The sequence below is a fragment of the Lipotes vexillifer genome, unplaced genomic scaffold (assembly GCF_000442215.2).
Source record: "Lipotes vexillifer unplaced genomic scaffold, Lipotes_vexillifer_v1.1 scaffold86, whole genome shotgun sequence".
Classification (NCBI taxonomy): Eukaryota; Metazoa; Chordata; class Mammalia; order Artiodactyla; family Lipotidae; genus Lipotes; species Lipotes vexillifer.
In genome coordinates, this window is record NW_006785406.1 from 1,171,278 (window position 1) to 1,188,146 (window position 16,869).

General features: G+C 34.9%; 1 protein-coding gene across 2 annotated transcripts in view; it reads left to right on the forward strand.

Annotated features, from left to right (window-relative positions):
* STAG1 (STAG1 cohesin complex component) overlaps window positions 1-16,869 on the forward strand; it is a 459,794-nt gene that overhangs the window by 190,980 nt on the left and 251,945 nt on the right. For both annotated transcript variants that reach the window (XM_007457539.1, XM_007457540.1), the window contains exon 5: window positions 3,600-3,696. In XM_007457539.1, the coding sequence (XP_007457601.1) occupies window positions 3,600-3,696 (97 nt within the window). The remainder of the gene's footprint in view (window positions 1-3,599; window positions 3,697-16,869) is intronic.

Consider the following 16,869-nt stretch of genomic DNA (forward strand, 5'->3'; position numbering starts at 1 on the left):
GCCCGCCTCCCCTGCATCGGCAGGCGGACTCTCAACCACTGCACCACCAGGGAAGCCCCATACTTCTTTTCTTGACAAGAGGAACTCTTTTCTAACTGTTAAGTTCCTTCTGAGCACTGAACAGTGCCAGTTGGGGGAATGGGATGATGCAGGCAAAATGGAGTTTACCTTCCTTTTCTTCTAATGTGATTATTCTCAGTTTTGTTGTTCTTAAAACTTCGTAAGTGGACTATAGAGGTCTCCTGGATCTGGTTTTGTTCTTGGATAGCTGTTCATACATTGATTTTTATGGGACAGTGGAGAAGCTGGGTTTTATCCCCAACTGATGGACAGTTTTGTCTTTCTTTCTTTTTTTTTTTTTTTCGGCACGCGGGCCTCTCACTGCTGTGGCCTCTGCCGCTGCGGAGCACAGGCTCCGGACGCACAGGCCCAACGGCCATGGCTCACAGGCCCCGCTGCTCCACGGCATGTAGGATCCTTCCGGACCAGGGCACCAACCCGTGTCCCTTGCATCGGCAGGTGGACTCTCAACCACTGCACCGCCAGGGAAGCCCTCTTCTTTTCTTTAAATATGTCATCCCATTATCCACTGGCTTTTGTTATTTTTAATGAGAAGTGTGCCATATATCTTAGCCATTTGTCTCCTGTGTGTACCCTATGGATGCTTTAAATTTTTTTCTCTTTATTGAAGATTCCCAGCTATTTAGTTTTGATGTACCTTATGTAGTTTTTTGTTTTATCCTCTTCTTTTCCCCATCAACCAAGGCCCTATATATTATGACAGGTTGTATCATCCATCCACCTATGCCTATACTTGGCAGTGCCTCTAACACTCATCAGTCTCTGCCAGTCTAAGAAGGGCATATGTCTCTGGAGTTAGTTGTTTAGATTCCTTTGCCCCTACACATCTCTGATAACTTTTAAAAGGTATAACTTTGTTTCCTTCCAGGTGAATAACCAGTTATATCAATATTATTTATTAAATAAACCACCCTTTTCCATCTAAAATTGAAATATCTCCTCTGTTATAGCTTGTTTTAAATATACCTGGATCTGTTTCTGTGCTCTACTGTCTTGTATTACTTTTCTAGGCCTACATTACTTTCAATCTATATTGTTTTCAGTATTTTTGTGTTGTTTTAATATTTCTAATGCAAGTCCCTCCTCATTAGTCTTATTTATTCAGAATGTTTTGTGCTCTTCATATGTAACTGGTGGGATTATAAATTAATATTTGTGCTTCGGGAGCTAAACAAAAATTTGGTCACCATGTTCAGAGTGCATTCACAGTGCTGGGCCCCATATAGAAGTGGGGAAATGGCTTCCTTCTCTGCTTTGTACCATACTTCATTACCTGGGTCACAAAGCATTTCTGCTTTGCTCCTGAGTCTCAAAGTCACTGTTAACCTGCTCTATCCATTCTTAGGCCTCACCACCATTTTTAGCCAAGAGGGCCTGAACACATTATGCAACAGAAGTGAACCCTGAACAGATACCATGCTGTTCTTTCTTTTTCTTTTTAGCCTCTCCTACCACCGTTGTATTTTCTTTGTACTTTTAAAACAAAATCTTCCAGACACTAATGTGATGAGACAGAGAAACAGTGTTATATACATCAGCAGTTAATAATAAAGTCCCCCTTTCATATTAGAGAAGGAAATACGATTGCTCCCCAGTAGAAGAGATCATTAAAGAAGGGAAAGGGGTACGCTCCAGCAGACTGGGTTAAAATAAAAGGGCTGACAACACCTGGTATTGGTGAGGATGTGGAGCACCTAATATCATACATTGCTGGAGGATGTATAATTTAATACATCTGTTTTGGAAAATTGGATGACATTGTGTACTGGCCCTCAATATATATGTATTCTGTTTGTTAATAAGTCTGCTACTAGGTATATATACTGCAGAAGAAATGTTTATGTCAAACAATGTGTACAGGTATGTTCATAACAGTTTTATTTGCGATAGCCCTAAAATGGAAATGACTCTCATGTACATCAGTAGTAAAATGGGTTATAAAATATGCTATATTAATACAATGAAATACTATCCAGCAGTACAAACAAGGAATTACTGATAACGTGTACTATAGCATGACTGAATCTCACTGATAAAACATTGACTGGAAGAAATCAAACACAAAGCACAGTATTATATGAATTTCAAAAACATATCTACTGTAAAGGAATAATAGTTAAACAATTGACATTTGTGATGGTTACTGCCTGGAAGGGAACATGAGGAGGCCTGTTTCAGTTCTGGAAATTTTTTAATATTTTCATTTTGGTTATGGTTATACAGGTGTATGTATATGTAAACTTTCATCAAGGAGTAACTTAAGATTTATACATTTACTGTATATAATTATACCTAAGTACAAAACTAAAAATTTATTTAAAATTGTTTTAAAATTATTTTTATTGGTCTCCTGTGCTTTCCCCACCTCCCACCCCCAGAAAGACCCTCAACGATTCTGCCTGGTAGTATGCTAAGTGGAATCACATTAAATTTATCTAGCAATTTGGAAAGACTTTATTGATATAGCACTAAACCTTTTTTAAAAAATTCAGTATATGTAACTTATTTAGGCATTTTCTATATCCTGTAAGTTTTTTATAATTTTCATCATTAGAATTTATACAGTCTTTTGAGTTTGTTTTTAGATGATTTTCATTGTGAACAGCCTTCTCAATCTATTTATATTTCTTATATATTGCCAATATTAAAATTTTATTTTGTACATTTATCTTTTGTCAGTTGTCTTGTCAAATTTTTTTATTAATCTTTCAAGTCAGTTTGGTAGAGACTCAAATTTTCTTATCAACTATAGGAAAGGAGAATTGTGTTTACTGATATTTTACTAATTTTTGCACAAAATAAAAACTTTTAAAATCTGTGTTGAATGCTTAGGGATGCATCCTTGCCTCATTCTTTTTTAGACCTGAAAAGTGTTAAGGATTTCAACAACAAATATGTTGTAGTCTTTGTCTTTATGTTGTTTACCAACATATCACATAACACTAATTTTTCTAGACATTTTTTACTAAGCTTGGCTGCAGGATTTTTATCAGATACCTTTTTGAGATCTAGTATTAAAATCATTTATTTTTCTTCTTTACATTGTTGATAAATTGAATTGTTTGAGTTCCTAATATTGAGTCATCCTTGTATACCTGGGGAAAAAATGCATTTTATTATATATGGTGTGTATTCTTTTTATTCTCTCCTGGGTTTTCTGATACTCAGAAAGCTTATATATATGTATAAGTGAAGTTACTTTTTGTGTTATTTTCACAGTATGGTTTGAATATTAGTACCTGTAGTTGTTTAATAATTATTGGACTTAATGTGACTGGTAAAGTCAGGCTTATGTTGTGCTCTATTTTGCACAAATTTCTGAAACCTAGTAATTTACCTTTGAATTGCCTTTCAACATGAGGGAATCTCTACTTTTATTTGGCTACAGAGAGATAATTTTAGGTAAGCAGTTTTCTTGTTTAAATAGATACACATGGAAAAACAGGAATTTTTTGAAAATTTATTTGCTATAATATAAATTTTTTAATTTTTAATTTTATGTTTTTTTCCCCCCACAGTCTGTGGTCGATGACTGGATTGAATCATATAAACAAGACAGGGACATCGCACTTCTGGATTTAATCAACTTTTTTATCCAGTGTTCAGGATGTCGAGGTACAGAATGTTGGAATAAACGATGTACATTAAGACTGTCAGTCCAGCAGTGTCAATTTTACTTTACCTTGTGTTAGTCATTTTATAATTCATCCTGGAATTATGTGCTCATCTTTTTCTGATAAAATTTTTATTTAAGTATATTTGTTTTTTTTTTCTGGTTCAGTTTTACTCAACAGACTTCTGAATTTTTTAATATTTTGAAGGAAATCTCAAATTAATGAATTGGCTTTTTAGATCATAAGATTTTATAATTAATATTTACTGATATTATTTGTATCTGTGCTCCATATTGTAAACTGTGTTAGCTGCTAAAATTCATTGAGTCCTCATGGTATAGATGAAATGCTTGAAGCTTAAATAATTCAAGGTAACATAAGTATGAAAATCAGTTTTCTTAAGTTTACAGTCATTTGGAATCCATAGACAATTTGTTAAAAGTAAAGTGTTATTTTTATCATATTAATAGATAACTGATAGATACTTTTCTTCTCTAGAATAAATATTAACAGGTTAAATGTTCTACATGGGGAAAATCAGTTGGTAAACACCGTTCTTTACTTATTAATACAGAAAGAATGGTTGTCTTTTATTGAGATCACTGATCAAATTGATTTCTTGAAGGTTTTCTTATTTCTAAGTTATCGCTCACCATATTGACATAAGTTTATCAAATATTTACAGAGTACCTAAGTTATACTAAGCACTGTTCCAAAGTATACAGATATTATCAAGACAGTCTCTGCCCCAGTATTAAGAGTAAGTTTAATTTTTAAAGAAGGCTTTATCGCAAAGAAAAAGAGGGAAATATACCAATAGTTTACTAAAGTGCTCAGTGCCATGAAAGTAATAATAAAACTGGTTACAGTTTAATGACTAGTATGTGCCAAGCTGTGTGCTTTACATACATTAGCTCATTTAATATTGGTTTGACACTTCTATCAGTCAGATGTGATTTTTATTCTGTAGTTCAGGAAACTGAGAATACAGGGCTTAGGTTAGTTTTTGGACATCATACAGTTTGTAAGTGCCAAATTCACGATTTAGATTCAGGCTCGTCTCAATCTGAAGTCTATATGTCTAACCAGAGGGTAGTGTGGGAATAACAAGGAGGGGCTTCTGATTCAACCTAGGCTGTGTGTTTCTGTGTATGTGTGAATGTGGGGATATTTGTAAGAAAATGCATCTCAGAGGAAGAAACTCCACCCTGGGACTGAGGTTAAGAGAAAATTAAGGAGGAGGAGAAAAGGCCAAAGTTAACAGACTGTGTAAAAATTCCGGAAGACAAGAAAATACAGCACACTCTAGGACATAAAGAGAGTTTATGGCTGAATCCTAGCGCATAGAGACAGGTGAGGATTGGCAAGAGATTAGTTTATTTGAAGGAAAGTGAGTTTGTTAATTTTACAGTCTTAAAATGGGAAGGGCAAGCACTGAGTGATGTGCTTTACATGTGTTATCTTGTCTAAACTGTGTTATTGTCCTGTTAGATTGAGTTTTGATTTTAAAACAACTGGTAGTCTTAAAAATGTTTCCTTTTGTAATTCATTCCCATGGTTCAAAACACCAAAAAAAAAAAAAAGAGAGAGATATGTAAGGCAAAAAGCCTTTACCACTTCTTGCCTTCCTATCTATGTCCACAGAATTAATTGCTCTTAACTACTTTGTTGTATATTCGTCTGTCTATATAAATAGGAAATATATGCTCTTTCCGCACCACCCCCCCAAAATAAAGATACTGGTGTATAGAGAGCTTTCTTGGTTTCCTTCCTTCCTTCCCTTCTCCCCTCCCCTCCCTTCCCCTCCCCTCCCTTCTTTTCCAGCATCATAGCATTCATTTCTTTGTGTGTATGTACAACAATTTATTTAACTGGTCTTCTGTTAACAGACCATTGCATTATCTGTAGTCTTTTGCTGTTACAGTGAGTAATTTTGTGTGTACCTTACTTGCTCCTGGTGGAAGAATGTCTGTAGGTTAATATATTTGTAATTATATTAGATATTGCCAAATTTCCTGATATGGGAATTGTACCCATTTTTACTCCTATCATTAATGTATGAAAATGTCTGTTTCTTCTTGGTCTTTTCAACAAAGCGTTTTTATCAAATTTTTATATTGCTCTTAGGAATGATTTAAAAATATGTCAGTATGATTTTTTTAAATTGAGGTGAAATTCACTTAAACAATTAACAACCATTTTAAAGTGGGCAGTTCAGTAGTTTTTAGCACATTAACAGTGTTGTGCAACCACCTCTCTCTAGTATCAAAACTTCTTTTTATCACCCCAGAAGAATACCTAATATTCATTACTTAGTCATTCCTCATTCCCTTCTTCCCTGCAACCCTTGGCAACCACTGATCTGCTTTCTACTCCTATGGATTTGCCTGTTTTAGTCATTTTATATAAAAGGAATTGTCCACTATGTGACCTTTTGTTTTTGATGTCTTTCATTTAGCATAATGTTTTCAAGGTTTATCCAAGTAGTAGCATGTATTGATAATTTATTTCATTTTATGTATATGTTACAATTTGTTTATCCATTCATCTGTCAGTGGGCATTGGGTTGTTTTCACTTTTTGGTTGCTGTGAATATTGCTGTGAACATTCGTGGACAGATATCTGCTTGAGTACTTATTTTTAAATTCTTTGGTGTAAATACCTAGGAGTGAAATTGCTGGATCATATGGTAATTCTATTTTAACTTTTTGAGGAACTGCCAAACTGTTTTCACAGCAGCGGCACCATTTTAAATTCCAGAAATGTATGAAGATTCTTACTTCTCCACATCCTCTAAAACACTTTTATTTTCCGATTTTTAAATTTTATTGACCTAGGGGGTATGAAGTGATTTCTTATTATGGTTTTGATTTGCATTTTCTTAATCACCAGTGATCTTGAGCATCTTTTCATGTACTTTTGGCAATTTGTATATCTTTCTTGAACAAATGTGTATTTGATCCTGTGCTTATTTTAAAATTAGATGGTTTTTATTTTTGTTGTGAGTTATTAGAGTTCTTTATATATTCTGGATATTAAAGCCTTATCAGATATACAACATGCAATTGTTAATAACTTGCAGCTATTGGCTTCCCGCTCTGTAGGTTGTCTCTTCACTTTCTTAAAGATATTCTTTGATGAACAAAAGTTTTAAACTTTTATGAAGTCCAGCTTACGTATTTTTTCATTCTTTTGCTCATGCTTGTGGTGTCAAATCTAAGAATCCATTGCAAATTCTAAGAGCCTGAATATTTATCTCTATGTTTTCTTCTAATAGTTTTATCATTTTAGATCTTATATGTAGGTCATTGATCCATGGTTAATTTTTGTATTTGGATGATTTAATTTGTATTTCTCTTACGAGTGTGGCTTAAGAGCCATTTCTATTTCTTTTTCTTGAATTCTCTGTTCTTATCCCTTGCCAATTCCTTTCAGCTATTTTCATAGTTCCTGAAAAAACATTTGACAAAATGGATTTTAAAACATTCTAATAAAACAGACATAGATGTATATTTTCTTGATATGTTTAAGAGAGAAAACTTACTGTCTCTCACATCAGTGCAGTATAGTAAAAATCTAAAATAGACCCAAGTACCTGTGAAACTGTAGTAAGCAGACATTGTTGGTTGGAAATCAAATTGATACAATTCTCATAGAATGAAATTTGACATTATCTACCAAAATTACATATGTTTTTATCTTTTGACCTAGCCATCCTGTTTCTGGAATTTTGCCATGAAGACATACCTCCAGTTTTATGAAAACAAATTCACAGGGTTACTCAATACCATATTGTTTGTACTTGTAAAATATTGGGAACAACCTAAATGCTGAGATATAGGACAGTGATTGAATAAACTGTGGTACAACTTACACAGTGGATTTTTTTGTCATTGCAAAAAATTATGAGGAAGATCTCTGTGGACTAATGCAGGGAGATTTTCAGGATACACTTTTTTAAGTGCAAAGTGCAAAAGAGTGTCTAAAAGTATTCGAGGTTTTTTTTAGAAGAAAGAAAGGGAAATAATAGAATATACACATGTATCTAGTCACTTGACCAAAAAGAAAAAAAAAGATAAGATAGAATGATTGGCTACCTATTGGGTGTGTGTGTATGTAAATGAAGTGGAAATCTTAGAGGGAATTGAGGTAAAGGGATGATAGTTACTGGAATATACTTTTCGAATAGTCTTGACTTTGGAGTTATCTTCATGTTTCACATACTCAGAAAGAAAAAAAGAAAAATCAATAAAGATGGAGGGAAAATCCTAAAACTGGATGCTATCAGAACAGATGAACCATGCCATGCCATAGCATAAATAACATAACCACACTGACGAGTGTAAAAAGTATAAACTAAAGTAAATTTTGAACTCAGTGCTCGCACTGTAAAACTAGTGGGGGAAAGTGAAGAACACAGTATTTACCTCCTCAAATTGTCTCCTTACAAGATATCTATTATGGGTAAAATGGCATTGATACTTTACCTGTACAAACTTGGTAGACACCACCATAAACATATGATGAAAGCGAACACTGCCAGTTATAGAACCAGTTAATAGCATGTACTTCGTATTATGCACCTAGAAGAAGAACTCAACCTCACTTTTGTAGTATTCTTGCCAAAAGTTCAGAGTCTAAACCTACTCATGAGGAAACATTGGGCGAGCTCAAATTGAGATATATTTTTCACAGTAACTATTACTGTACTCTTTAGAAGTGTCAGTATCATGAAATACAAAGAAATGACTCAGAGAACTGTTCCAGATTTGATACTAAAGGAACTGAATGCAGTGCACGATCTTAGATTTTTTTTGGTAAAAAGAAATTATTGAGACAAATACTGAAATCCGAAATCAGTTCTGTGGGTTAGAACATAAATTGTTAATTTCATCATTCTGATCATTGTACTGTAGTTGTATAAGAGTTTTGGTTTTTGGGGGAAATATACAGAGGAATATTGATGAATAAAGGGGAATGTAAAGAGTAAAAAGTAGAAAATGGAAGGAAACAAAAGCCTTTTAACCCCAAAGCCAACATAATGCTCAAGGGAAACTAGTAGAGTTATTTTCACTGAAGTCAGACAAGGCAGGGATGTCCACTCTCACAACTCCTCTTTAATATTGGCAATATAAGCTGACACATTTGGATAATAAAATGGAGTATGATTACTATTTGGGAGTGATATTGAAAGTTGAGAAATTTAAAGAGAAACAGTTTGCAAAACTAATAAAGGCAATATAATAATTCTGAAAGAGGGAGATCAAAATGGCAGAATATGAGGATGCTGAGCTCCCTTTCCCCCATGAACAGCTCAGAAATACAGTACATGTGTACCTACTGTCGTTGAAACAAAGTGTAGGCTGGGAGAAAGGCTTTTCTGTAACCAAGACTAAAGAAAGATCCACATGGAGTTGGATAGGAAGGGAGGAGAAATGATCAGGTCTGGACTTGCACCCTAGTGAGGAGAGGATGTAAGAAGCTCGGGGATCCTCCTTGGGGAATGAGAGGTTTGAACCACATACTGGTCTAGAGCTGGCTCTGACCTGGCCTTACTTCTGAACAGGGTAAGTGTGGTCCAGGTCTGGATGGCTTCACAGGGGAATTCTACCAAACATATGAAGAATAGCTACTACCTATCCTTCTCAGACTTTTCCAAAAAATTGAAGAGGAGGGAACATTCCCAAATTCATTCTACGAGGCCACTATCACACAGATACCAAAACCAGACAAAGACTACAAAAAAAAAAAAAAGAAAGAAATTACAGACCAATGTCTCTGATGAATATAGCTGCAGAAAACCTCAAGAAAATATTAGTAAGCCAAATTCAGCAATATATAAAAAGGACCATACACCATGATCAAGTTGGGTTTAATATAGGGACACAAGGATGGTTCAACATTTGTAAATCAATCAGTGTGATACGCCACATTCACAAAAAGAATAAAAATCACACAATCATTTCAACTGACAAAATTCAATTGTGATAAAAACTCTCATCGAAGTTGGTATAGAGGAAACATGGCAACATAATAGTCTGTTTATGACAAACTCACAGCTAACATCATACTCAATAGTGGAAACCTGAAAGCTTTTCTTCTAAAATCAGGAATAAGACAAGTATGCCCACTCTCACCACTTCTATTTAACATAGTATTGGAAGTCTTAGCCACAGCAATCAGAGAAGAAAAAGAAATAAAGGAATCCAGATTTGAAGGGAAGAAATAAAACTGTCACTATTTGCAGATGATACGATACTATATATGGAAAACCCTGAAGTCTCCACCAAAATATTGTTAGAACTAATAAATGAATTTAGTAACATTACAGGATACAAGATTAATATACAGAAATTTGATGCTTTTCTAAACATTAGTAATGAACTGTCAGAGAAGACAAGAAAACAATTCCATTTAAAATCTCATTGAAAAGAATAAAATACCTAGGAATAAACTTAACCAAGGAGGTGGAAAATCTATACTCATAAAACATTGTTGAAGGAAACTAAAGATGATACAAAAAAAGATATCCCATGTTCATAGATTGAAAGAATAAATATTGTTAAAATGTCCGTAATACTCAAAGCTATCTACAGATTTACTAGAATCCATATGAAAATACCCATGACGATTTTTACAGAACAAGAATAATTCTAAAAAGTACATGGAACCATAAAAGACCTTTAATGGCCAAAGCAATCTTGATTAAAAAGATTAAAGCTGGCGGAATCTTGCTCCCTGATTTCAGACTATGCTATAAAACTATGGTAATCAAAACAGTATGGTACTGGTACAAAAACAGACAGATCACGGGAACAGAATAGAGACCAGAAAGAAACCGACCCACATGCGGTCAATGAATCTACAGCAAAGGAAGCAAGAATATATAATAGGAAAAAGACAGTCTCTTCAAAAAGTAGTGCTGGGAAAACTGGACAGATAGATGCAAAAGAATCAAACTGGACTACTTTCTCACACCATGTACAGAAACAAACTCAAAATGGATTAAACACTTAAATGTTAAGACCTGAAACCATAAAACTTCTGGAAGAAGTCACAGTCCTCTCTTTGACATCAGTCTTAGGAATATTTTTTTGGATGTTTCTCTTCAGGCAAGGAAAACAAAAGGAAAAATAAACAAATGGGACTACATCAAATTTAAAAGCTTTTGCACAGCAAAGAAAACTGTCAACAAAATGAAAAGGACGCCTACTGAATAGGAGAAATATTTGCAAACAATATATTTGATGAGGGGTTAATATCCAAAATACATAAAGAACTCATAAAACTCAACACTGAAGAAACAGACAATCCAATTAAAACTGGACAGAGGACCTGAGTAGGCATGTTTGCAAAGAAGACTTACAGATGGCCAACTGCCACATGAAAAGATGCTCAGCATCACTAATCATCATGGAAATGCCAATCAAAAGCACAGTGAGATATCACTGAACACCTGTCAGAATGCCTATCATTAAAAAGACCCACATCGTGGGAATGTACTTTGGTGTAGCCATTGTGGAAAACTGTATGCAGGTTCTTCAAAAAAGTGAAAATAGAACTACCATATGACTTAGCAATTCTACTCCTGGGTATATGTCCAAAGAGAATGAAAACACTATTTTGAAAAGATATATGTACCCCAGTGTTCACAGCAGCATTATTTACAATGGCCAAGATATGGAAGCAACCTAAGTGTCCAATAGTAGAGGAATGGATAAAGAAGATGTGGTATATATACACAGTGCAATATTACTGAGTCATAAAAAGGAATGAAATTTTGCCATTTGCAAGGACTTGGATGGAACCAGGATTTATTTTGTTTAGTGAAATCATTCAGATGGAGACAGAAAACTATTCTGTTATCAATGATATATGGACTCTAAAAAATAAATGAATAAATATAACAAAACAAACTGACTCATAGAGAACAAACTCAAGTTTACTAGTTGGAAGAGGGGTGGGGGAGGGGCAAAATAGGGGTAGGAGGTTAGATACACAAACTACTATGTATAAAATAGATACGATGCAACAATATATTATACAGCACAGGGAGTATAGCTAATATTTTATAACTTTAAATCCATAAAAGTATTAAACATGATGTACACTTGAAAGTAATATAATATTGTAAACTACTTTAATAAAAGTGTCACAAAACAGTTAATTTGGTAAGTTATTGAGATGGAGATACTATAGATGAATTAATATGTTTGTTTTTTATTAGAATAGGCAGTTAGAAGAGATAGAATAAAAGATCTTTTTAAGGGGCTTCCCTGTGGCACAGTGCTTAAGAATCTGCCTGCCAGTGCGGGGGACACAGTTTCGAGCCCTGGTCCAGGAAGATCCCATGTGCCGCGGAGCAACTAAGCCCGTGCACCACAACTGCTGAGCCCACATGCCACAGTGACTCAAGCCCACGTGCCTAGAACCTGTGCTCCACAACAAAGAGCAGCCCCCTCTCGCCGCAACTAGAGAAAACCTGTGCACAGCAATGAAAACCCAACACAGCCAAAAATAAATAAAATTAAATCTTAAAAAAAAATATTTTTAAGATAAAAATGTGGAAAATGTTGGAAATTATTTCGGATCTACACCTTACTTGATAATGTGCACCAAGATAAATTCCCAGTGCATCAGGAGTTTAAATATAAAAACAACAATAAATAGCAGAAACAAACTAAATTTTTTTTAAAAAAGAACAAATAAATACCAGAAAGAAAGAAATAATAAAAGCACTAGAAGAAAACATGAAATAAATTTTTTAGTACCTTGGAGTGGTAATAAAATGTGACTCAAAATTAAGTGTAAGTCAAAATCTGTAAGTTATAAAAGAAATGATTGATGGGTTAAGCTACAGTTCAAACAATATTGGAAACATTTGCATGGTGGCACATTACAGGGAGAGTTCAGAAGGTGAAGGACACATGGGGAAATTTTTTTATATTATTTATTGAGATAAGATTTGCATTTTATAAGGACTCCTTGTGTTGCAAAGTAATTTCCAATATCCACATTGGTGTTCTTTCATATCAGCCCATTTTCCTCTAACACTACATAAGAATCAAGAACAAAAAGATGTTAAAAATTTTGGCTAAAGTGAGATGAGAACCAAGTAAGGGAGGAAAAAGTTACAACTTATTTTCCTACTTTTTGACTAGAAAAAATGACACGACAAATTGGAACACCATGTTGTGAGTAGAGTTTCAGCAGCCCCTCTTCTATTTTGCTCTCTTATTACTATTTTCTCATCTCGATCCTTGAGTCTGGGGTATGGTATTGGTTTCCTGCGTTAGCTATTTTAAGTTGCATCAGCAGCCCTAGCTGTTTCCTTAACCTTGCTCACACATCTGTGTTCTCCTCATTAAAATCTCTTTATTTAAACCATCTGGAATGAATTCTTTTTACTTCTGGAACCCTTAGTTAAAATATACTACTGACTAAATCAATGTGTGATAATAAGGTATATTCAGTATCGAGTAGGAAAGATCACAAAGGAGAAGTTCATTCAAACACTGTTCACCTACAGTTATGCATTGTTAAAGCTATGTAACTTCATAAATTTTCATAGAAATAAATTTTGAGGAAACTAAGAACACGATAATATTTATATTATGTATAACAAAATAAAGATATGTTTCTCTATATTCAAAGTATTATTATTGTTTAAAACACCACTGGTAGAGGTATACATATTTGGGTATATTGTAGCATCAGTATATAACAGATTTAAGAAATATATATCAGAGGTATTGATAAATAGTTTTCAGTGGCAATGTGATTTTTTTAGTTATTAAGGATGTTTCTTAAGCTTGTTTATTATGGGTTAGAAATACCTTCTTAGTTGGTTATACCAAGTAATGGTTCTGTGTTGCAGTGCTTGTTCCTAATAGTGGATTTCCAAATGCATGAGGGCTTTCTAGGAGGTTAGGATTGCTAGAGAATTGATCTCACCCAGGAACAGTGATGTCAAGAGTTTCCTGAATTTTGCATCTCATGGGCTGATTACTGTCTCAGTAATTTTTTCATGGTATCAATAGGCCAAAAAAAGCCCCTAAAAGTTTCTTTTCGAAGTAGTTAATTCCAAACAATTTAATTACGTCCTAACAACTTAGAACTATTAGTCAAAATGATAAACATAATTTTGGAAGAAAAATTAAAATTTCATTCTATTCTTAAATAATCACATTTACTTACTAATGGATATAGGTACCTGTTGCCACTGTCCAACCACCCCAACCTTCATTGTTCATATCTGGGTGGGGGCAGGGCAGAAGTTGAGAACCATTGCTGTACATCAGTGGGGGATGAATTTACATCTTTATAAAATCCACTCTCCAGTTCATGATCACTGTATATATTGCTCCCTTTATTTAGGTCTTTGTTTTCATTCAACATTTTAGAGGGTAGTTTTGTGTATGAGTGAACAGGTGTTATATATGTGTTACCAAGATTTTTATTTCTGGACTTTAGGCATTTAAAAAATTCCTTATAAATAGTATCTTTTTTTTCTTAAGTAGACTTAATTTTTTTTGTAAACCACAAACTCCTATAAAAAATACAGCGAAAATTACAGAGTTCCCATTTACCCTTCTTTCCTCCCCACAGTTTCCCCTATTAACATCTTGTACATTTGTTAAAATTGATGAACCAGTATTGATACATTATTATTAACTAAAGTTCATAGTTTACATTAGGGTTTGTCGACTGAAAAAAAATGCACAACCTAAAAGTTGAGAATTAGGTTTTATTTTGTGGACTTGCTGAGGACTTAAGCCCAGGAGATAGCCTCTCAGATAGCTCTGAGGGACTGATTTGAAGAGGTAAGGGAGGAACCAGGGTATATGGGAGTATTTGCAACAAAAACCAAGTAGTCAGAACATCAAAATATTACTGTTAATTAAATAAAAACTAGACATCTTAAGTTAATGAATTTAGCACTTTTTATCTATGGGAAGATGCAAGAGTCTAGGCTCCTTGAAATCATTCCTTTGATGTGCACCTTAACTGTCTTAGGCCAGTATCCTGTTTTTTGTATATCTTGATTCCCCTCAGGGTGCACAGTGGGGAGCCATAGCAGCACCTCATGGCTTGATGGCCATAACATCTTTGTTTACTAATATTACAGGAGAATTTCTTAGTCTGCAGGGGCACTGTAAATTTCTGTGGGTTTGGACAAATGCATGAGGTATCTACTACTATGATATTAATAGTTTCACTGTCCTAAAAATCCCTCCTATGCTCCTATTTATCCCTTGCCAACTCTCCACCCCTCATTCCTGGCTACCACTGATCCTTTAAAAAAAAAAATTTTATTTATTTGCACCAGGACTTAGTTGTGCAGGCGGGCTCCTTATTTGCGACTCGCGGGCTCTTTAGTTGTGTCAGGTGGGCTCCTTAGTTGCAGCTCCACGGCTCCTCTAGTTGCAGCTCACTGGCTCCTTAGATGCAGCATATGGGATCCTTAGTTGTGGCAGACGGGCTTCTTAGTTGCAGCTCACCAGCTCCTTAGTTGTGGCATGTGGCCTCCTTAGTTGTTGAATGCGAACTCTTAGTTGTGGCATGCATGTGGGATCTAGTTCCCTGACCAGGGATCGAAACCAGACCCCCTGCATTGGGAGCGTGGAGTCTTAGCCACTGCGCCAGTGAAGTCCCTGATCTTTTAATGTTATATCTAATATGCATACTTGAAAGGTATTTAACTTGATCATGGTGTATTATGTATATATATTTTTACATCTTTATTGGAGTAAAATTGCTTTACAATGTTGTGTTAGTTTCTGTTGTACAACAGAGTGAATCAGCTATATGTATACGTATATCCCCATATCCCCTCCCTCTGGAGCCTCCCTCCCACCCTCCATATCCCACCCCACTAGGTTGTCACAAAGCATCGAACTGATCTTCCTGTGCTATGCACCAGCTTCCCACTAGCCATCTGTTTTATATTTGGTAGTGTATATATGTCAATGCTACTCTCTCACTTCATCCCAGCTTCCCCTTCCCCATTCGTGTCCTCAAGTCCATTCTCTATGTCTGTGTCTTTATTCCTGCCCTGCCACTAGGTTCATCAGTACTATTTTTTAAGATTCCATACATACGCATTAGCATACAGTATTTGTTTTTGTCTTTCTGACTGACTTCACTCTGTGTGACAGCCTCTAGATCCATCCACCTCACTACAAAATAACTCAGTTTTGTTCATTTTTATGGCTGAGTAATATTCCATTGTATATATGTGCCACATCTTCTTTATCCATTCATCTATTGTTGGACTTTTAGGTTGCTTCCATGACCTGGCTCTTGTACATAGTGCTGCAGTGAACATTGGGGTACATGTCTCTTTTTGAATTACAGTTTTCTCAGGGTATCTGCCCAGTAGTGGGATTCCTGGGTCATATTATAGTTCTATTTTTAGTTTTTTAAGGAACCTCCATACTGTTCTCCATAGTGGCTGTATCAATTTACATTCCCACCAGCAGTGCAAAAGGGTTCCCTTTTCTCCACATCCTCTCCAGCATTTACTGTTTGTAGATTTTTTGTTGATGGCCATTCTGACAGGTGTGAGGTGATACCTCATTGTGGTTTTGATTTGCATTTCTCTAATGATTAGTGATGTTGAGCATCTTTTCATGTGTTTTTTGGCAATCTGTATGTCTTCTTTGGCAAAATGGCTGTTTAGGTCTTCCACCCATTTTTAGATTGGGTTGTTTGCTTTTTTTGTGTGTTGAGTTCCATGAGCTGCTTGTATGTTTTGGAGACTAATCCTTTGTCAGTTGCTTCGTTTGCAAATTTTTTCTCCCATTCTGAGGGTTGTCTTTTCGTCTTGCTAATGGTTTCCTTTGCTGTGCAAAAGCTTTTAAGTTTCATTAGGTCCCATTTGTTTATTTTTGTTTTTATTTCCATTACTCTAGGAGGTGGGGCAAACAGGATCTTGGCTGTGAGTTATGTCACAGAGTGTTCTGTGTTTTCTTCTAAGTGTTTTATAGTGTCTGGCCTTACATTTAGGTCTTTAATACACTTTGAGTTTATTATTGTGTATGGTGTTAGGTAGTCTTCTAATTTCATTCTTTTACATGTAGCTGTCCAGTTTTCTCAGCACTGCTTATTGAAGGGACTGTCTTTTCTCCATTGTATATTCTTTTTTTTTTTTTTTTTTTTTTTTTTTTTTTTC